The sequence below is a fragment of the Rhipicephalus microplus genome, chromosome X, assembly GCF_043290135.1.
Source record: "Rhipicephalus microplus isolate Deutch F79 chromosome X, USDA_Rmic, whole genome shotgun sequence".
Taxonomy (NCBI): domain Eukaryota; kingdom Metazoa; phylum Arthropoda; class Arachnida; order Ixodida; family Ixodidae; genus Rhipicephalus; species Rhipicephalus microplus.
The window spans coordinates 89,331,112-89,353,165 of record NC_134710.1 but is presented as its reverse complement, the minus strand read 5'-3'; the positions used below and the strand labels follow the sequence as shown (position 1 = coordinate 89,353,165).

At 43.2% G+C, this 22,054-nt stretch overlaps 1 protein-coding gene across 1 annotated transcript in view; it reads right to left on the bottom strand.

Moving 5' to 3' along the window:
* The window catches only part of Letm1 (Leucine zipper and EF-hand containing transmembrane protein 1), a 58,813-nt gene that overhangs the window by 27,354 nt on the left and 9,405 nt on the right, over positions 1-22,054 (bottom strand). Inside the window, exons 3-7 of the mRNA XM_037427378.2 lie at positions 16,261-16,404; positions 15,733-15,873; positions 7,253-7,456; positions 2,135-2,386; positions 501-629 (exon numbers count right to left, since the gene is read on the bottom strand). Coding sequence (XP_037283275.2) covers positions 501-629; positions 2,135-2,386; positions 7,253-7,456; positions 15,733-15,873; positions 16,261-16,404 — 870 coding nt within the window. The remainder of the gene's footprint in view (positions 1-500; positions 630-2,134; positions 2,387-7,252; positions 7,457-15,732; positions 15,874-16,260; positions 16,405-22,054) is intronic.

Below are 22,054 nucleotides of genomic sequence, written 5' to 3'. Positions count from 1 at the left end.
GCCCATTACAGCTCATAGGTGAGACAGGTTTACATGCTCGTCTTTAGAGCATGTGCTATGATATGAAAACTTTCACGTGCAGTACCTGTTTCTATGTAGGACAGTGTGTACAGTGATTTTACTATACCTTAGTCACCTGTCATCACACTTCCCTTTTTCTCTTTCTCTCCCTTTTCCCCTTACCAATGTCAGGAGCAGCAGGCTAGAAACCTGCTTTCAAGGCAGACCTCTCCACTTTTCTCTTCTTTAAACATTATCTTCCTTATTCTTGAAAAAGTGTAGTTTCAGAGGCCAAGTCTGCACACCTTGTGAGGTTTGTCTCGTATTAGAATGAGCGAACACGTTTAACGAAAAAATGCATGATAACCACCAACAGAAGTCTCACAATTTGTGTTAACGACATAATAACACAAGAGAACGCGGTCCACTTGTAAACTCCATGCACACCACATAAGACGCACACAGATGCAGCGAAAGTAATATGAAAAGAATTTACGCACTTCACTTTCGACTGCAATTTCTTCTTTTTCCTTCTGAATAGCTGCTTCTTCTTGTTTGATGATCTCAATTTTAGTACGATTGTCCACTTTTCCTTCACGTTCACCAATCTTGTACTTGGCTTCCGTAACCTGTAAAGAAAGCCGAATAACAATGCAGAAAATGTATTTGTCAAAATCATACAACTTAAGAAATACGCCTGTAAGGTAAGCCATAAAGAAAAATGAGTGCTCCTCCTCTTGTCTTGCTCAAAATTTTTCTTCCAGTGGGATGGAATGAAGCAGTACCGTTACTCACAGAATTTCAAGCAAAACAGCAAAGTGCATAGCGAACATTGTGCAGAATTACAGTCGAACTCCGCTACAACGAACGCCGCTTGAACGAAAAATTCGCGGTTCCCCGTCAGCAGTCCATAGGGTTCAATGCATAAATATTGTCGCCACAACAAACACTTTTTCTTCTGCCGTCCCACTTCAGCGAAATTTCATGATGCGATTCCAGGCTCAGAAATGTATTACTATCCAGTAAACCCAATTTTTAACATTTTGATGCATTTTCAGAACCTGAAAATACGTTGACGAAGTCTAAAACACGCATTGGCTCAATCAAAAACCACCGCTCTTCAGCAAGCATGGGCGCCACCAGTGCTCGATAGCGATGGCAATGAAACTGCCCTGCTTTTGTCCCTGGCAAAAGCAGGGCAGCCTGATTGCCATCGCTATCGAGCAATGGCTGCGCCCATGCTTGCTGAACAGCGGCGGTTTATGATGGTGCTAACGCATGTTTTAGACTTCGTGGACGTATTTTCAGATTCTGAAAACGCATCAAATTGTTAAAGATTAGGTTTACTGTATAGCCACAGACGGTCCAAAGCTGAAGCTCAGTTGCTTAGTTCATGGTTTCCTTTGTGCAGCTGCTGGGTGCATCAGCAGAACAATGCCTTTTCCGATTCCAATGCTTATCATTTTGTTCTCGCTTGGCCAGTGCGTTAACTAATCAGAGTGGCTGTTCGTTCGCCTTATCAACAAAATCAGCTAGCCGCGAGTGATGGATGGCATAAAATAAGAATGGCATAAAATAAGGCAAAAGTCACCACTCCACGATACCCTGCTGCTATCTTGGCGTTTTGACGACGGACAGCTGCTGGTGTTAATGCAACTGTTTGGTTTGTTCACGAAAGTGGTTGTGGTCATTGTTTAGCGTGCTTTTCACCATGGCCTGGCTATGCATGGGTGAGAATCGCGTCGTGACGCAGCTGGTATAGAATAAAAAGCAGCCGACACTTTTTCAATTTTGAGAATAAAGGTTTCTTTGTTTTGCTAGTTCAGATCGACTATATTTTTTTCGATTTCACTACAACGAAATTTTCGTTTCAACGAAACTTTTTCCGCGCCCCTTCAGTTTCGTTGTAGCGGGGTTTGACTGTATTTAGAAAGTACATGATAGAGGGCTCGACAAGTGTGGTGATGTGGGCTTGTTGGTATGACATTGTGAACAATCTAGAAGTAGTACAAAATGGCCTACAGTCAAAATAAGGCCCACGAAGTGCTGCATGTGTGTATCTTTGCATGCTTTCTTTTACTTGTGTGCCGTTTTCATGTGATGGCCATATTATTCGAGATGCTAGGGTACTTACCGCTTCCTTGGGTAAAGTAGAAATAGTGGCCTTGAGTTGTTCTGTCGGAGGTAAGGCCTCAGACAGCAACATAGCCCGTGACAGCAGCAGCAGTGAAGGAGGGATGTTCTCGTTTAGGCTGAGGTCTAGCCACTGGGCCAGCTGATAACGAAGTTTCGACTCGGGTAAACCCATGGCTCGCATGCCTCTTGCTCGAGAAGCTGCTTGCAGCTCTGCCACCGTCAAGGAGTCAATGCCTTCTTTTTGAATCATCTGTAGACACAACCATTCGCAACATGTACAGTAGACTCTCAGTAAACGAAACTCTCTTGAACGAAATTGCTGCTTGAATGAAACAGCTGCCTCTACTACCTCTAGTAGTACGACTGGTTTCATACTTGCATTCTGCACCCCTGTTTGTCTCTTCCTAAACATAACGCCTGTTAAACGAAAACCTTTTTTCTGGTTCCTTCAGGTTTAATTTAAAAGGAGTCTAGAGTATAATCTACAAAGCAGTAACTACAGTTAAACCTCGATATAATGAAGTCAGTAAAATTGGCAGTTTACTTCATTATATTGAAGCTTCGTTAAATTGAAATTCAGCTTTGAATGTGAAGTATGGTTCTCAATGCATTCATTTTATAGCGAGAATAACGCTTCAATACGACAGGACGCAAAAACCTCAATGACTTAAAAATTAGTTTTGTTGAACCCAGAATCCGATTACAATGATTTAAGGGGGCAGACTGGTCTTTTTAACCAAAAAGTGACAAAAAAATTCATTTTTTAAAATTGACATATTTGGTTTCTGCAAGTATTTTTCTATCTCTGTGCAAATTTTCACACACCAGGAAGTGGTAATTTTTTGTAATATTATTTTAACTGTCCAGATTCTTGGGGCTGGTAACATGCAGAACCTGTTTTGAAAAAATGGGGAAACGACTTCGAGGATTCTTTATAACTGACCGGCACCTGTGTTAGAAGCTCTGCTGCGAATTTATGAGCACCTTTATGAGAATTGGAAAACATGCGCACCATGATTGTTGCTTTTTGAGAAAGCTGTGTTTTCAGTTTTTTTCATTTTTCTCAAAAAAGTAAATTTACGACTGTTCAATTTTGAGGCCTCAATATCTCAGCAGCTAGGGCAGGTACAAAAATAATTCTTTTTGCAATGGAAACTTGTATGTGTGTAGAATGCAAGTATGGAAGCAGAACTTAGAGCCCAAGCCTTTTTAATTAATTACACATCAAAATTGTAACACAATTCCAACTGCTTTTGAAAATGGATAGTTCATTTCACTGTAAAATAACCAAGAAAGGCCTAAAAACAACAACAACAACAACAAAAAAAAACTCTTGCATACTTTCACTCTATAGTCAGTCCATGTTGGCATGTACGAGATGTATTCGAACATGTTTCTTTTATCCGTGACCTATGCGGGATGTATTCCGATATAGTTTTGCGTTTTCGTTTTGTTATTTCCATATAGAGTGCGTCTTGAGCGTACAGTGTGAAACTTGTTTCCACATATGTTCTTTGTACATGCCAGATATGTAACGGCAACTCCTGTCTTGGCCCTTGGGCTGACAGTATGAATAAATAAAAAAAAATATCTTAAATATCACTTTTAATAAGCACTTTCTTTTTCTATGGCGGCCTTAAACAATAGGGAATGAATATAAGTTATCTCAGGAACAAGATGAGTTACAGAAAAACTAATTAAATATTTGAAATCAGCAGAAAAAACTGCATAATCCTGTGCAGTTTGATCAAGCACACTGAAGAAATAAACAAAAAATGTCTAAGACCAGTCTGCCTCCTTAAAGCAGTACTGGAGAAAGTCCTTTGTACAAGACCCCACATCACATGTCAAGCAAAAAATCGGGAAAGAGAACAGCACCCCATGTCCACAAGGGAGGGTGTAATAACTAATTTGTGGTAAATGCACCTGTAGCTAAATTCAGACTGATTTAACTGGGAATGTAATAAATTATCCAAAAAGCTACAATAGCTCCTTTTAAGTTCGGATTCATGCAGAGCGAGCTTTGCAACATCCCCAAACTAATGCTGATGTCTTCTCTCACGAATCAAGGTAGTTTGCAAGATATCAGCCTTATTGGCGACATCGATTCCCTGAACAATTCTTATGAGTTGGAAGAAAACTCTGGGCTTGTTGCATTTACTGCAACCACATCTTTGTTGCTCATACTTGCAAACTGACACAAGGCGATAACAAAAACGCCAAATCAGACATTGACACACGAGCCACGCTGTGCAGAATATGACTATGCCCACCTTCGCTATTGGGGTAGTTGAATAGTGCGAATTACAATGCGTCAGAATTCCTGAATGCCACGCTACAGCCGCATGCTTTGCACACTACTGCCACTCTGAACGTGAGAAGGGCACCAAAGTGTGCACTTTTCCGGCCGCCGCTACCAAGAAAACACATTGCTCTCTTTCGGCAGCTGCTCCGATTTGTACGATGATGCACACACAAAAACCACACATAAGTAAACTGCATGCCAGCTAGAACCAGAAGAAGTTTCAATTTATTGCTTTAAATTCCTCTGCAATAGAAGTGAAACTTCATTGTCCTGAAATAATCAAACAACATGCTTTATTATATTGACACAAAAATACATGGTCCTCTGTAGGCATTTGGTTATAAAAACTGACATATCTGTCTTCACATCAAGAGTTGCATTGCTTAACTTAATAGATTGCAACAATGTCTCCATTAAAGAAACTCAAATAGAGAAAAAGAAAAGTTGGCAATTTTAGAAAAAGAATACTAAAAAAACATTCCTAAAGTTTGGTAGGACAGGTGTGGTTAGGTGCACTCCTGTCTGCACCAATGCTAGTATAGATGCAACAAAATAGACCACACAGCTACTTGTACAGGTTGCAATAAATGAGCGATGAATATAACTAATCAAGTAGATGAAGTCACTAACGAACCAATTTCTACATGTCTGTTATAGTAGCAGTGTGCCATACTACGAAAATAATGTTGGATAAATTTAAATGAACTTAAATACTGGCACTGTATCAACATAATTGATCATAAAGGACCAAGCTACGAATGACAGTGTTTGTTCAGCTGTAAACATTGAGACCATAAAATGGCATGGACAGGGGTGCGCCACTGAAAACCATGGCCATAAATGGCCTGAGAGCAAGAAAAATAAATTATTTCTGTAGTCTGGTGTCATTCATTAGATGACCAACCCAACAACAAAAACAATAGTTCAAATATACTACAAACACAGCTTCCAATATTTCTTTTTTCAGCCACTGATACTGAAACTAGCAGTGTGATCTCACAGAACAACCTCGCTTGAGAATGCATTATGTGGTGAGTGTCGCTAAACGTTCCCGAGTGATAGCCTGTATATACAGTAGAATCTATGATACAATTCGAAGGGAACATGCAAAATATTTGTATCATCTTGAATTTGTATGAACCAAAAACAAATTAAAGCTGATCATGAGGATGAGTAAAAACTTTATTGGGGTCAACTACTTCTTTCTGAATAAGAGCCCATGATGTTCTTTTGAATTTTCCTGCTTTCACTGCCTCTCAATAAAGTTCCATGGTTTCCTCACTCATGCTGCTGGCGCTTAAAGTGCATTCACACTCGGCATCAAAGGGAGGGAAAGGGCAAAACTTACTAAAAATTCACTCCCTTCACCGCTGAAGCGGCCGAAAGAATGCGTCACGAGGTCGACACGAAAAAGATCATTCACATGAGAGAATTCAAGCGAAAATGCCAAAGCTGCTACTAAAACCACTTACAAAGGAGAATTCAAGCAAAAATGACAGAGCGGCGGCAAAGCCCATAAAAAATGTACACACCTACAGCCGCCGCTTGAGAATCTATTTTATTTAGCCCGTTTCCGGGGCATTAAAATTCATACAGAGTTGTAGTTATGCATGAAAAGCACTGAAAAGAAACAACGTACACCTGTACACACGTTTCGGGAGATACGCCAGCAGAAACGACTCGAGCAGACACATTGGCAGCGGCAACGAACCCAGCGGGCAGTGCAAAAGCGAGACATATTAGGGTAAACAGACTCACTGCTGCTACACCTTCTAGTTCCGGTCTTCACAGAGACTATAATCCAAACCAGGCTCTTGATGAACGCTTCTTTGCCAAGGCCGTGTGCTTTGTCGTGCTGCGCGAATACTTTGCGATTGCGCTGAGGCGAGCCACCGCCGATGCCTATGCTGCCATGTTGAATTTGCAGCTCGTTTACATCACGTGGTTTGAGAGCTGCTGCAGCCGGTGTAGCCAAAGCCATGTACCAAAAAGGCAATCTGCTATTGCGTGACGGAAAAATTGGTCTCAGACCGATTTTTTCAGTGTCTGCTTTAAGGCGTGGTCGCTTAGGCGACCACGCCGTGTCTGCTTTAAGGCGTTTCCAGTCGCTTAGGCGACCAAGTGAGAGAAATCCGCGCGAGTTTTGCCGCGCATACTCGCTTTGAGGCCAAGTGTGAACGTGCCTTCCTCCTACAGACAAGCCGCGTTGCGCCGTTCCCGTGCAGCAGTCAATCGTGCGCTCATATCATCCTCGGTTACTGGGAAAATCATTCGTATAACACCGAATCACGGCGTATTTTCTATAATGTAGTTCATCCAAAGCCACCTTAAAATTCTTATCATCACGAAACTTGCATCAACTGTAATTGTATCACCAAGATTTTGCTGTATAACACCAATGGATAAGTGGGCTCACTCAAGATGATACAAAATTTAATTACATAAGTAAGGCCCAACAGGCTCAGGTAAAAAGATAGGCCTAAACATATTATGAGAGCAAGTAAAAGTAAAAAAAAAACAATAGATAGCTATCATTCTAAATGTGTAATTGTTTGCTATGCCTTGCAGATATTTGAAGTAAATCGGTAAATTGCGTTCGAGAATTCTCACAACACAGGCAAATCATCACTAAAGCTACTTCAACATTTAGAAAACATGTGCGAGTATTACTTTTGCTAAAAACAAGGATTGCAAATATTTCAGGGAGGTTAGTAAAAAGTAGTTGTAGAAGTGGAGACAATTAAATTCAGTCTTTACATTCTAGAAAGAGAACAATCATCTGCAGCTTGTTAAAGTGGTCCACTAGCTCACCTGGTCATCAGCTTTCAGGCTTCGCAGCTTCATGCGCAGCTGAAACCGGAGGAAGTTGTTTGTGCCAATGGGCTGTAGTTCCAGAAGCCGACAGAGTGCAGTGAGCTGAGGTCGCGTGAGACTGTCCAGAGTAATTTCGTCTTCAAACAACTTTGAAAACTTCAAAATCTCTTCATTTGAGGCATCTTCTCCAGACTCTCTGATCTAAAAAAGAAAAAAAAAAACTTTTCCATTGTTGAAGCACATCTCTAACTTGGAGTCGGAGCTTTCACACAGGACACAATATGATTATATAGCTCAATCAACATTTAAGCACAAAAATGAGAGAACCATAGCAGCTGCGCCACATAAAGTACCGACTTCAACAAGATATTTTTGATTAATGCTCTCACATGCTTGAAACGGGGTCTACAAATTTATTTTTCGCAGATTCCCTAACTTTTCCAGGTTTTCCATGATGATTTAAAGCAAATTCTATGACCGGTAAGTCTGCTTGGGAAACTCAACAGATTAATAACAAACTCTCAAGAGGTAAAAAAAAAAGATGCATGGGGTGCTATAATGTTCAGACTCCCCAAACAATTTCTGCTGTGGTGACACATTTCTTGACTAGAAAACCATTTAAAGATGCCTTCCCGTCAGGCACACTGGCCACTGGCCTAACAGGCACTTTTTCAGTACTTGTGTTGGGTGCAGCCAGCATACATTCACTCATTGCAGTCACCGAACACGGTAAGTTGAGTGTATAGTCAAGAGTCCAACGGAATCCTGTCTGGTCGGGGACAAACATAGTGCAAAATAATAAAAACGCTGACCAAGGTGAAATACACAAAAGTTAAGATGACGTTTCGGCTCCCCACACGGGAGCCTTGTTCACAGTGACCGCAAATGGCGTAGTGCGCTTTTCTTATGCACGTTTCAGCACGTGTTGCAGACATCGCGCGTACACGGGGGGAAGTGTCCCAATATTTCTGTTCAACGTATGCGCAGTAGTTTGAATGGCTAGAGATTCCATGTGCAATCGTGGTAACAACTTGCTTTCCGTGGCAATGATGCAGACTTTATCTCAGTGGATAGCGTGCCCAGTAGACGCAACATGTTCTGCGAGGGAATTAGAAGCTACTTTCTTGTTCTTGACCTCAATAAAATGTTCCCGGAGCCTTCTTTTGTAATTGCCTGTTTCACCAATGTATCCCTATTCACAGTCTTTGCAAGAAATTTTATACACCATGCCGGGAAAATCATGTCCGTCCAACTTATCTTTGACATTTGTGAGACGGCCTCGGAGCTTTCGTGTCGGAACGTGAGCCACTTGGACATCGTAGCCGCGCAATACCCGAGCGAGGGTCTTGCTGAAGCCTGGGACGTAAGGCACCGATGCACGTTTTCTTGTAGTAATGGTGTGTGACAGAGCCAAGCGGTGCAGTTGTCGCTGCACTGAGTTCATGTAGAAAAGCGGGTATCCGCAAGTAGCCAGCTCCCGTCGAACGGACTCTACATCTTCTACTGCGTCTTCTTCTTTAGAACAAATCCTCCAAGCGCGCTTTATGAGTGTAGACACAACACAACGTTTATGGCAGGATGGGTGCACAGAATCGAAGCTTAGAAAACGAGCGGTGTTTCTTTTCTGTAGACGCTGAAAATCAGGCGCCTACCGTCTCGTTTCACGAGAACATCAAGGAAAGGAAGGCAGCCGTTTGATTCTTCTTCCACGGTAAACTGTATCGCGACCTCCACAGAATTTAGCTGTTCCAAGAATACTGGCAGGGCATCCCGTTGCAAAACACAGAAACAATCATCCACATATCGAAGGAAAATCTTGGGCGGGGCAGTAAATGAAGTGAGAGCCCAGTTTTCAACAGCCTCCATGGTAAGGTTTGCGACAGTGACGGACACAGAAGATCCCATTGCAGTGCCATGCACCTGCTTGTAGTATTTGCTCCTGAATATAATATAGTAGGTGTTCTCTAAGCAGAACTGAAGCAACCGTAACAGATCAGGAACATCGATGGGCGTTCTGTCCGACAATGATTGGTCTGACTCAAGGGCTGCCTTGCACACATCATTTGCCAGACTAACAGGTACACTTGTAAAAAGCGACCGTACATCGAAAGACGCTAGAACATCATTGTCATCTAGTACCATGTCGCATACCTTATCAATGAAATCAGTGGAATTCCTTAAGTGCGTTTCACTTTTTCCAACGAGCGGCGAGAGGGTCCTGTGTAGGTAAGCCGAAAGCTTGTTCAGAGGCGACCTTGTAAAATCGACAATCGGGTGGATTGGGACACTTGTCTTGTGAATCTTAGGCAGTCCATACATAGCTGGCGCTGATCCATTGTCACAGCTGACTACTTGCAGATACCCGCTTACCTACATGAACTCGGTGCAGCAACAACTGCAGCGCCCGGATCTGACACACACCATTGCTACAAGAAAACGCGCATCGGTGCCTTACGTCCCAGGCTTCAGCGAGACCCTCGCTCGGGTGTTGCGCGGCTACGATGTCCAAGTGGTTCACGTTCCGACACGAAAGCTCCGAGGCCGTCTCACAAATGTCAAAGATAAGTTGGACAGACATGATTTTCCCGGCGTGGTGTATATAAAATTCCTTGCAAAGACTGTGAATACGAATACATTGGCGAAACGGGCAATTACAAAAGAAGGCTCCGGGAACATTTTAATGACGTCAAGAACAAGAAAGTAGCGTCTAATGCCCTCGCAGAGCATGTTACGTCTACTGGGCACGCTATCGACTGGGGTAAAGCCTTTATCAATGCCACGGAAAGAAAGTTGTTACCCCGATTGCACATGGAATCTCTGGCCATTCGAACTACTGCGCATACGTTGAACAGAAATATTGGGACACTCCCCCCCGTGTACGCGCGATGTCTGCAACACGAGATGAAACGTGCATAAGAAAAGCGCACTATTCCATTTGCGGTCACTGTGAACAAGGCTCCCGTGTGGGGAGCCGAAACGTCTTTTCAACTTTTGTGTATTTCACCTTGGTCGTCGTTTTTTTTATTTTGCATAAGTTGAGTGTAACACTAAACACCGTGCGCAGGTTCATCTGAGAAGCAATTTGTGCCAAGCTCATAGCAGCTAGGTGTTTCTTGTTCACAGTGTGACTGGAGACAGCAATGATGCCCTTATTGATGAGTAAGAAAGTCTTGTGGCATGCTGGGCACTGAGCCTTACTAGTGTCATTCAGTACTGCTCTAATCTATAACAGGCGCAAGAATATTTCCATGTTCACACAATGAGAGCTAAATGAACACTCCTTCAAAGGAGGCATTGTGACTGACTCGAAAGAGGAATGGCAATTTGGCTGCAGCTTAGACAACTTAGGATGTGAATTTGATTGAATAGTATTTGATCCGACCTGGATTATAATTATCTACTGTACTACTGATTTGTGTCCCTCACATAAAATGTGCACCCCTAAAATATCCTTTTTAGGTAAAAAAAAAAACAAAGAATAATCTCTACGCCGCATTCTCTGGACCTCGCCCATATGACCAATGACAACATTCAAAAAACAGTTGTACTGTGAGACTTCCTTTCTTGCACATGATGGGCACACATGTTTGCATTTTATTTCTCTGGGTTTTGACGCATGGAGTGCAACGCAAATCCACCAACACCTGTAATGAAAGCTGAAGGGTTGTGCTTAAAGCACTAATGAATGTGTGGCTGCAGAGAGAAATCTGTCAGACCCTCAACAGTCGAAGGGGCCGCACCATAGTCATAAAAGGAGGCAACAACTTCTTCAATTCCATAAAAGAATCATGGATGCCAGCATGTTCTCTTTATTAAAGGGCTCTTTTATAAACGTGATGCTTAAGAGTAGTCACAGATTTAATTACACAATCTTAAGAAACTGAAATGCGACTTTTCACTCTTGTTGTCCCGTGCTGCCCTTGAACGCAAGCTATCAGCATTGACTGTGTAGTTGAGGACATTTGCTGTTGCGTGCCAATGAATAAGCTTGACATGGCCTGGCAAGCCTCAAGTGATGGCACTTCTAGCCCAACCAGAAGGCCTTCGAGTCAATCTATGATCGTGGCCAAGATGAACATGCATAAAATTATATAGGAGTGAGTAATGTTGTGCTTGAAAAGCGAGATGTGTTGCGCTATCTGTAGAAGCGACAGTTACGCACTGCCCACTTTTTTCTTTTTTAAACTTCTGCTTAACTGTTCACGGTAGTTGCAGTCGAAGGAGCAACTTTTTAAGCTCTGATAAATGGTAATGATTATTTTTGTGACGGTCGCACAGACTGCCATTAGTTTACATGACCTTGCAAGGTTTTTTAGAAATTACATGGCTATTCCCTGAATTTTCTAGACAAGTTCAAATTTATTGACTCTTCCAAGCTTTCCGACGGCTTGCTTGAAGATACACAAAAAAAATCATTTTACAGTTGTATGAAGGAACTAACCATTTTTTTTACACAGCTGACTGGAAGTGTTTCTAGAGATTCACTGTATTTAAATGTTTTTCACAAAGATAGGCTCAGAATTTACTAGTACATCTCACCCAGATATCTAGCTGGAACCGTATTTGTAACTTGGCTCACCATAGTAACTAGCATGTCATGTGCCAATGGGATCTGAGATAGGATGCAGAACAGAGATGCGGTATGGCTGCTGGCTAATAGCATAATTATTTGAATAAGAAAATGTCCTTCTTAAAAACTCTTTGCGAGTTCTTTCACTGTGCTGCCAAGCTATTTCTCCCAACTTACTACTCCAGAAGAAAATGACATTTGTCATTCCAACATATGCCATCACGATGTTTCTATTCAGTCAACAATATAATCCTTTCTAACTGGACATTATATAACTTTTCTCACCAGATCCCTCTTGTATGCACACAAAAGTGCTATCTTGTTGCCACTAATGTGTATCTGGTCCATTCGACGTCCTCTTAAAGACACATTAAAAAGAACCTAAATCTCAGAGTCACATTGCACATGTTATGGCATATCAGTAATTTAACACCAATCCACACAGATTACAAGCTGATATATTTAGGAAATGCAGAAAAAAAAGATGGTTATATACTGATGCTATTGCTATCAGCCATGATGTTGACATGTTGATTAACATGCAGGTGGAGTGCACTAAAAATGAATTTATTTGTTTAGACGTGTACTGCTTCTTAATATGTGCTTAAGTAAGTTAGTTTTAGTTTGTAGAAGTCTTACATTTAAATGTAACTCGAGCTATGCGGGAGACCACGGTGGAGGGCGCCGAACAATTTTGACCACCTGTTTTTTTCATGTGCACTGGCATCACACCACACTTCGGCCTCTAGCGTTTCGCCTCCATCAAAATGCGACTGCTAGGATTTAGTCTACGTCTTTTGGGTCAGCAGCCAAGCACCATAACCACTAGGCGATTGGAGCGGCCTGTGCTTAAAATAAGTCGGCAACACATGAAGTTTCAATAAAATGTAGGTTTAAAATTTAAAAACAATAAATAAAATATAATACTATCATAAGTGTTCTTTTTGCATTATCTGAAAATACTTGATAGCTGTTTGAAAGCACCTTTTCATTCATTCAAATGCTATTCTTACAAGTTCTTACGACATAAGCTCAAATAAGCCAGCTTTGGTAGCAATGTCACCTGCCCCAGCCATTACAAGTGTCCACTGCAACTATTGGGCACAATGAGAAAAAAATAGCACATTTCCACCAGAATTAAACCCACGCACTGCTTGTCAGAGTCAACTTCCATACCAATTAGCCACACCTATGTATGCGACTTTTTTTAACAAGTACACTAAAGGGGAGTCCTATCACGCGAACAAGCAAGGAGTAACGTGCTTGGCACCATTGTTGTAAATGCATCCAAGTTTCACACTATGGCACCAGCTGCCTAGCATGCAATCTGCGTAATTTGCATGGGCTTTAAAGGAGCCCGCAAATTATAAATGGCTATACAACATTTATCATCGTGAGTAGCACAAGCCTTCTGATACATAACACATCCATGTGCTCAACCAGACAGGTGTAAAAGTGGTTGTGCAATTTAACATTAGATTTCATGACCCATGAACTGTATAATGATTATAAAATATCTCTGACTTATAAATATTACAAGATTATACATAGCCGTTTTGTGATCACCCTACGAAACACAAATGGTCTGTCATGAGGACTTTCTTGTCATGTCGTGATGCGGGGTGCTCTAATCAGCAGTTACGGCTACATGAAGTGGAAAACATGGCAGGTGAACTGGAACAATGGCATTATCCTGAAAAGTTTATTAACGACACCCAGAAGTGCATGCGAAAAGAAACAAAAAGTGCACCACGAGATATGACATCTATTATGTCTATTCCTTATGTTAAAGGTATATCTGTCTCTGTTCAGGGAGCCTTGCATCCGCTGGGCATAGAAATTGCCTTTAAGTCTCAACGCACCTTAGGACACGTGTGCTCAGCCTAAAGAAAGCACACATGCGAGCGATGAAAGCGGAGTCGTTTCCGAAGCAGCATGTGGGAATTGTGATGCTACTTTTATTAGTGGAACAGGCAGGAAAAGATCAACGAAACTCAGGGAACACAAAGAGGACCTAGTTAAAGCCACCCATGTCACGCGTTCTAAGACAGAGCACGTTGAACAGTGCTGGACAACCGGGCATCCTTCCGACTTTAAACAATACGATAATATTGGCTCGGGAACAAAGGTGGAGGAAGAGAGAAGTCTTGGAATCGTGGTTCATCCGTTGCAACAAACTGGCATGAAATAACAACTGCCGCCCTCTATCAGACATTTACAGGGACATTCTGACTTTAAACAATGCGATAATACTGGCTCGGGAACAAAGGTGGAGCAAGAGAGAAGTCTTGGAATCGTGGTTCATCCGTTGCAACAAACTGCTGCCCTCTATCAGACATTTACGGGGACATATGTGACTAGCAGACGACTGGGCGGCCTCCGCTCATTTGGTGTCGGTGTATACTGAGGATGCCACGACGCACATAGGTGGCGAAACGCTTATGTTAATTTGTTATATTTTTGTTAAGTTGATGTAAATCTTTTATAACCATAAAGCTACCTGGCTTTTGGCACATCTTTGAATCATGTAATGAGTGGCCAGCGCCTTCTCTATTTTTTCAATGCCAGTCACATGCGCCCGATCCAGCCGTTCACAACCCTCTTCCACTCTTGCCCATCACCTAGCCTTCGTGTGTGCTTTGCATTCATGGGGGGGAGAGAATCGTTTATGTGGCGCCTCAAGATGAAAATCTAATGAAGTAATCTTTTCTTAAGTTGCGTACAGATCCATGGGGTGTAATCTTGCCTCCTTCATATTCACTATGTTGGCGGTCACGCTGGCTCAGGGACAAGGTGTTTTGAGATAGCGTAGATCCGTTATTGGTGCTATGTGGGCAATCTATGGAAAAGGCGTCACTGCGACTCTGCTGCATGTTACACCTCTAAAAGGTGCCACACGAGCGCTGTGAGGCAGCGGCATTGCTTCGAGCCATAAAGATGAAGCACAGAGGAACAAATCTGACAGACACATGATATTGAAAAATTGGAGAGAGAAAGCACATCTATCGCATTTCCTTGGGAAAACGCTCGCGCTCACGTGTGACACAGGTTGCTGCACCCTTTAAGTGGTGTCATATCATGACCACTCCCTGAACTAAGGAGGACTGACAGCTACCATTGAGGGGAGTGAGCACTCACATTGAAAAAAAAAAAAAATTGAAGAGGTAGTGTGGCACAATACGGCTGCCCCCCCCCCCCCCCCCCTCCGCCCGCACTCCCTGTTCCATGGGCTGTGTCACAACTGAACATCAGTAGCTGGGCCATAGCTTTCTCTAGAGCTCAGCTAATGCAGTACACTTCCATAGCATTGACAGCAGTGCAGAGACTGCATTTAGACAAATGTATGAGCATTAAGTGACTGCTTTTCATGATCAGTATTTCCACATGCACCCTGAAACAGTTTTAGGTGGCCTGCTAGGGACTTTTACTGCTTATACTGTGACTGCACTGTCTTGCACAAGCTTGCCGATCTTTGTGTCTTCTAGATGGCTTGTTAGCTTTCTACACTGCCTTGAATTCCAGTAAAGGGCTCACTAACAACCACCATAACTGATACTTTGATTAACGTCCCAAAATCATCATATGATTGAGAGATGCCGTAGTGGAGGACTCTGGAAATTTTGACCACCTGGGGTTCTTTAACGTGCACCAAAATTTGAGCCTACAGCATTTTCGCTTCCATCGAAAATGCAGGCGCCGCAGCCAGGATTCGATCCCGCAACTTGCGGGTCAGCAGCCACTAGACCACCGCGGCGGGGCATCCATCACTGATACTTGAACCTGACACAGTATACTATGGCAGGTACCATAAACTGGATTGGAAAAATATATACACTTTCATATCATGACTATTTAGCATTGCTGTATTGAAAAAAGGCAAGACAAAAAAAATGGCAAAATTACAAACCTTTTCACAAAACTCTGCGAATTCCTTTGCATTGTGGGAATGGGCCTCTCCACGTTTTTTCACAGCCATTTCATCCAAGGTGTGTTGTAAAAACTTGGCCATTTCAAGTTTGACCTTAAGTTCCTTCTTGACTTTTGCATCCTGAAGAAATAAAAGAAAGCTATACAACAACTGCATTCATAACCAATGCACAATATTTACCCTCTGATACAAGAGCATGCAGTACTTAAGTATCAACCTCCTACAGCACTATTGCAGTAAGACGATTACAAATGTATAATGATCAATTGGAGCCATGTAAATGTTATATGCAGCCCATGTGCACGTTCTAAGATCTCGGCTTCTGTGATGTACATCTATACAGATGACGCATCACATTTTCCAGCTGCACGATTGATGCTGGAAGCAAACTGAACATTGTAGCTAATCTACTTTTTATAAAACTATTATTAGACTAAGGAGTGCACTTGTGGTACACTTGCCACACTCTCAGAAAATAAAACTAGAAAGCTTGGTGAAAAAAATTACCTTCTCGGACGTTGTTTGAAATGTAGATGGTAGCATGTTTGGAAACAACTTCAAGGCTACCGGCAGCAGGAACTCCATGAATGGTACAATAATGAACACAGAAAATGGAAGAAGTCGAAATAAATCTGAAACCGTTCTGACAAGCTGCAAGACAGAAAAAGGGCACGTATGTCAGAAGCAGACACTAATAAGCTATAATTATAGTTGCTGCTTAGGCCAAGCAGACATTAAGGTTTCAGAGCAACACTAACGAATAAGAGCATAGAGTCCATGCTCCATAGTGAATCAACAATTTGGATGCTGCAATATCTAGAAAGCTAACAAATATTTAACAATTTAACAATAGTGTAGAGGGTATATGCTACCAGCCTGAAATAAAACTAAAGCCATTTTTTCAGGTGACGAGGATGGCCAAAGGACAAAGCTGTTTTCATATTATTTACCTACATGGTTTAGTGCAATGAAATGCAGCTCAAATAAACACAGTAGATTCAATGGATATTTATTAATGAAACACTGACAACTCTCATACCATGGTAATATGGCTGATGTGTTAGAATAGTACTATTCCTTACTCAAGTCCAGTCATATATGCCTGTGTGCCTTTAATTTAAAGGTTTTTAGGACACTAGACTTAAAGGGGTGGTGTCACCTAATTTTGAAGTTATAAAAAGCCTGGTGTAGACTTCCCCTGTATGCAAGGTCACTCAACAAGAAGTGTTAAACACAGGAAAGGTTTAGAATATATTTTAGTTCACTTCTAAAGTGTGCCTAAATGCTTTTTCTACTGATAAAGACCCATCACTATAGTGACTGACACTTGACGTCACAGTGAAGGAAGCTTAACAAACATATTTGTGATGACATTAGAGTGACACGCAATAGGCGATAACCCACAGCCCTGCTGTACCAGGTAAGCCAAGAGAGCATCAGCTGAAAACTGCACAAATTTTTTTTAGCTGGCTGTCAAAGTAGCCAAACTTGCTTGAAATTTGCAAAACGCTATGCAGAGTCACACGAACTTGCAAAGGCAACATCAGAGAAGCTTAGTTTGTTCGTACATTTCTCTGCTTTAGCATACTGGGTTGCCATAGCCATCAACATGAAAGACCTAAAGCCCCTGGATAAAATAAAAGTAACGACAGCAACTCTCTCCTCCTCCTGTGCCAGCGTTTTTTTCTCTCTTCTTTCAACCATGGCTCCACCTACGTGGTGCATAGCTAGCGCTCTCCGCGTCCAACACTGTTGCTATGAAGTGCTCACACTCGTCAGCTGGTATTTCGGTGAGATTTTATTCATGTTTACTGACTGACGAAACACAACAAGAGGACATCGACAGATGGACAGTCTGAAAAACTTTACTGGAAAGTGTGTTTGGACCCTCTCAGATCCTTGGACCAGGGTGCGATCCCACGCCACGTCTACACGGCCATGCATGCGTTTTGCGGCGATGACATCAGCAACCTGAGTCACCGTAGCAAGCTGCAATGCAGTGTGAGAGGACGTCGCAATGTTGTTGTGGTTGCGGTGGGAAACAACCACATGTCACGGCGACCTTTATCGGACTGCTGACGGCTGTGGATATCTATAGGCAGGATGACGCACAGAAAAATAATGCTTTCTAGAAGCAACTGGTGCTGCGAAGAAAATCTGAATTTATTAGTCAAAGAATGCAGCAACTGCACACCAGACTCTAAAGTTCAAAACGCACGCAGTGTTTTCTGCACACAAAAAATGCAACATGCGGTGGACATCGGCGTTGCCATGAAATGCGCCTTGCACGCAAGCTGAGAAGCATCTCCAGCTAAAAAGCATAAACCCTACACCATGGTTAACAGAGTCCCATTTCAAAACTACTGCAAGGAAACCGTGGACAAACATTACAAATAAACACAAAAATGAGTATGTGGCCCTTAGAAGGATGAAAACCTAATGATGTTAGCGAAATGCGAGGGGACACTCGCGTACCTTAGAGAATCGACATGGTTTGAAGTCATCCCAGCAGATTCTACGCAGCCAGATCTTCCACCATGGTGTGTCTCACTTCTCAAATGGAATCCAGAATGGAGCTTGCCGTCAGTTTCACATATGCTGTAACCGCGAGTGCACCAAAGGGGAATCGCAAACACGTACCAACTGAAGCCATGCAAGAGAAGTTCGAAAAAGAGGTGCTAAATGCGCTGCACACATGCGAAGCTCGTCGTGTTGGATACCTCTATGGAGCTCGAGCCCAAGAGAAACAAAAAACAAGCGAAAGAAAATGCGTGCGAGGGGCACTTGATGGCGTTCGGCCAATGGGAGCACCAAGCGTCGGGAGGAAGCGCAGGAGAGGAGGACAAGAAAAATAACACTAGATGCTAATACTTTTATTTTATTCAGGGGCTTTAGAAAGACCGAATAGAAAGACCTGGTGGTGCTAAGATGAACCAGAATTGCTGTTGCAGAAACCTAATTCTACTTCTCAACTGGTGTCGATTCTCGGCAGTGGTATAGTTCCAAACGAGTTGCCTTTCAAAACACTTTTTCACCACGGTCACTTAGCAAAAGCAAGAAAGTGCTCCTATAATTGTGATTGCACCAAGCATTGTGTCTACACCTTTTTTCAGCGATCATTAGTACTGATGTGCTCTGTATTTGCTGCATTGCTGAAGGGTGTTGTATGTAGAGTTTGTCCAATCACACGTCCCACAAACTCTGTAACCCCCCGCCCCCTTCCTACGTAATGCCCTGTTCAGGGCACTTAAGTGTTAATAAATCTTGATGATGATGATGTTGATACCATCGTCTCGTAACCCCGTACTCCAAAAACATATCTGTATAAACTAGAATACTGCATGCACTATTATTCTCTATTTGAGAATTTCAGCGAGTGTTGAAGGCATCCAAACAGTTGCTTGCTTGTGTATGCGAGAGCAGATGATGCAGCACTTCTTGTGTCAAAGCTTTCCAGGCCACATGTTCACGATGTCTACACAGTGAGAATTTTCCAACTCGGTGCCCAGAAACCCAAAGCCATCCAAATAAATAAGGCATTTTAAATTATATAGCAAGAATCCATGAATATTCGGGCGTGTATCACACTTTCTGGAGCAATAACAAACGTTTGTAACAGGGAAGATGCAAACAATACATCCGATGACACTGCCCCTTTAAAGGTCTTGCTGTGCCTACAGGAGTTCTCATTTAGGCCTCTTTCCTTTAAGCTTTACATATGCTTTTCAAGAGATCATGGACTGGTGGCACCATCTTTTCAAAAGCTCTTCAAGATGTTACTGGGAGTGAATTTTCTTGCAGGAAAGCTTGGTAACATTATTTTGGGATGTTTAATGCAGCCCAAATTTTTATTTCACATGTTAGCGAGTCTCTTCATAGCTAAATGTAGTTAAACAATATAGAAAATGTACTCAATGGGAGCATACAAACTTGCTTTAAGCACATCCTATTTTTTTTTTTTTTTTAAATGTAGAGGGACCAAGATTAGGTCCTCTATAATTTTGCGTGTGGTGGCAAGAAAAAAACAAGGAACCTGTTCAGGCCAACAGCAGGAGCAGAACTGAGCTTTATTCTCTTGTAATGGTGGAGCACGCCTCATGAGGAACAAAGCGCATGGGCATGCACATGCACCTGAGCATGCCATAATTAATAGGCGGCCAACGATGATGATGATGGCCGCTAGAGGGCTGCTCCCCATCTTCCCCCCTCCCCTTCCTGATAAGAACCGAAGTGATGCACTGGTGCCCAAGAAACAGTCTCTGAGGTCAGGCGATCAGGTCGAAACTGCGTTTCAGCCGTGGTAAACAAGTTCAAAGCACATAACTTTGGCACTGTTGCTGATAGGCGGGTTCGGCTCTGTCAATCGCCATGACCTCTTTCCTTCCATTGAGCTCGATGACGATAGTTTTTTCTGTTCGGCTGAGCCCCTTGAATGGGCCGTCGTAGGGAGGCATAAGGGAGGGTTGAATACCTTCACACCAGATGAAAACGTGGCTCGCTGTGGCCAAGTCCTTGCTGACAAAAACGTCAGTCGACAATGCATCGCGACTAGGGCAAAGACGCAGGCGTGATCAGAGGAAACGGAGCTGTTCCACGTAACTGTCTGGATCGGGTGTAGTGACAGTACCTGGCATGAAAATTCCCCAGGCATACGCAGTGTCGTATCATAGACCAACTCCACAGCTGTGTAGCCGAGGTCTTCCTTGAAAGACAAGCGCACGCCAAGCAGTAGGAGAGGAATATCTTCAGCTCAACATGAACGAGCCGGGCAAGCTATCAAGACGCTTTGAGTTGACGGTGAAGGCATTCAACCATTCCATTTGCTGATGGGTGGTACACGGTAGTATGGATATGGCGGACTCCAAGCAGGCACGTTAGTTTGCTGAAAAGATCGCATTGAAACTGTAGGCCGCGATCGGTGGTGACATTGCTGGGGATTTCAAAGCGTGATATCCAGCTACTAACGAACGCTGAAGACACGGTAAATGCCATTATATTGGTGAGAGGAAAACCTTCAGGTCATGTATATCGGTCCACACAAGTGAGTATGAAGCGAGCAGCTCGAGACGATGGGAGCGGGCCAAAGATGTTAATGCAAACGTGATCAAACCGAGCATCGGGTGGGCAAAATGACTTAATTGGAGATTTCGTGTGTCGGGTCGTCTTGCAGCGTTGACAGTGGAGACATTCACGCGCTCAGCGCCGTACGTCAGAGTTCACACTCGGCCACACAAAGCGGGTCGTAATGAGACGCCGAGTAGCACGAACTCCGGGGTGACTGGCGCCGTGGAGCTTGTTGAATATGCCACAGCCAAGTTGGAGAGGGACAAATGGTCGAGTTCAACCCCGTGACACGTCGCAAGTAATGGTGTCCGAAGAAAATGGAAGGGGAACATCAGTTAGCGCCAGTGGCGTGGTGGTCGAGCGGATGTCCTGAAGTTCGACATCTGTAAGTTGCACCGTTGCGATTTCTTTGAGGTCAAGTGTGGGCACTGACACGGTGTCAATACGGGAGAGGGCATCTGTAACCGCATTGACTGGGCCTTCAATGTATCGAGTGCCCACAGTGAATTTGGAGAAGTTGAGGTGCTGTATTTCTCGTGCAGTATAAGTGTCAAGATTACCGCGAAAAGCGAATGTCAAAGGCTAGTGCACCCTTGAGGACGTGAAAGCTTGAGCCCTCCAGCAGGTGTCGGAAATGTCGAATGCCTAAGAAAACTGCTAGCAGCTTACGAACGAACGTGCTGTAGTGGGTTTCTGCAGGCTACAGTTTCTGCGAGAAAAACCAGAGTAGGTATCAGGAGTCGTGTTGCAACTGCTGCACCGCGCCGACGGCCACACTAGATGCATCGGTGATAAGACGCATTGGTGCAACATGCAGAGGATGCACCAGCAGTATGGCGTTCGCCAACGCGTTTTTGGCAGCTTGGAAGGGTGATTCGAAATCAGCCGTCCATGTCAGGGGGGATGACAGAACTTTCGTGGTCCTGAGTAGGTCGGTGAGCGGTATGATTATGTGGGCGATGTTGGGAAGAAAACGATGACGGAAATTGAGCAACCCAAGCAACTCGCAGGGCTTTCGTATAGATGTTGGGCGAGGAAAGCCGCGTAGAACTGTAACTTTCTTGTCCAACGGTCTACTGCCCTCGCTAGTCATATGATGTTAGAGGAACTCGATGTCTTCGACACCAAAGACACACGTTACGGGGTTGATGAGAAGGCAGTGTTCCTGGAGCCGGGAAAATAGGAAGTGCACACGGTTGCGATGCTGTTCAGGAGAAACACTAGCTACCAGAAGGTC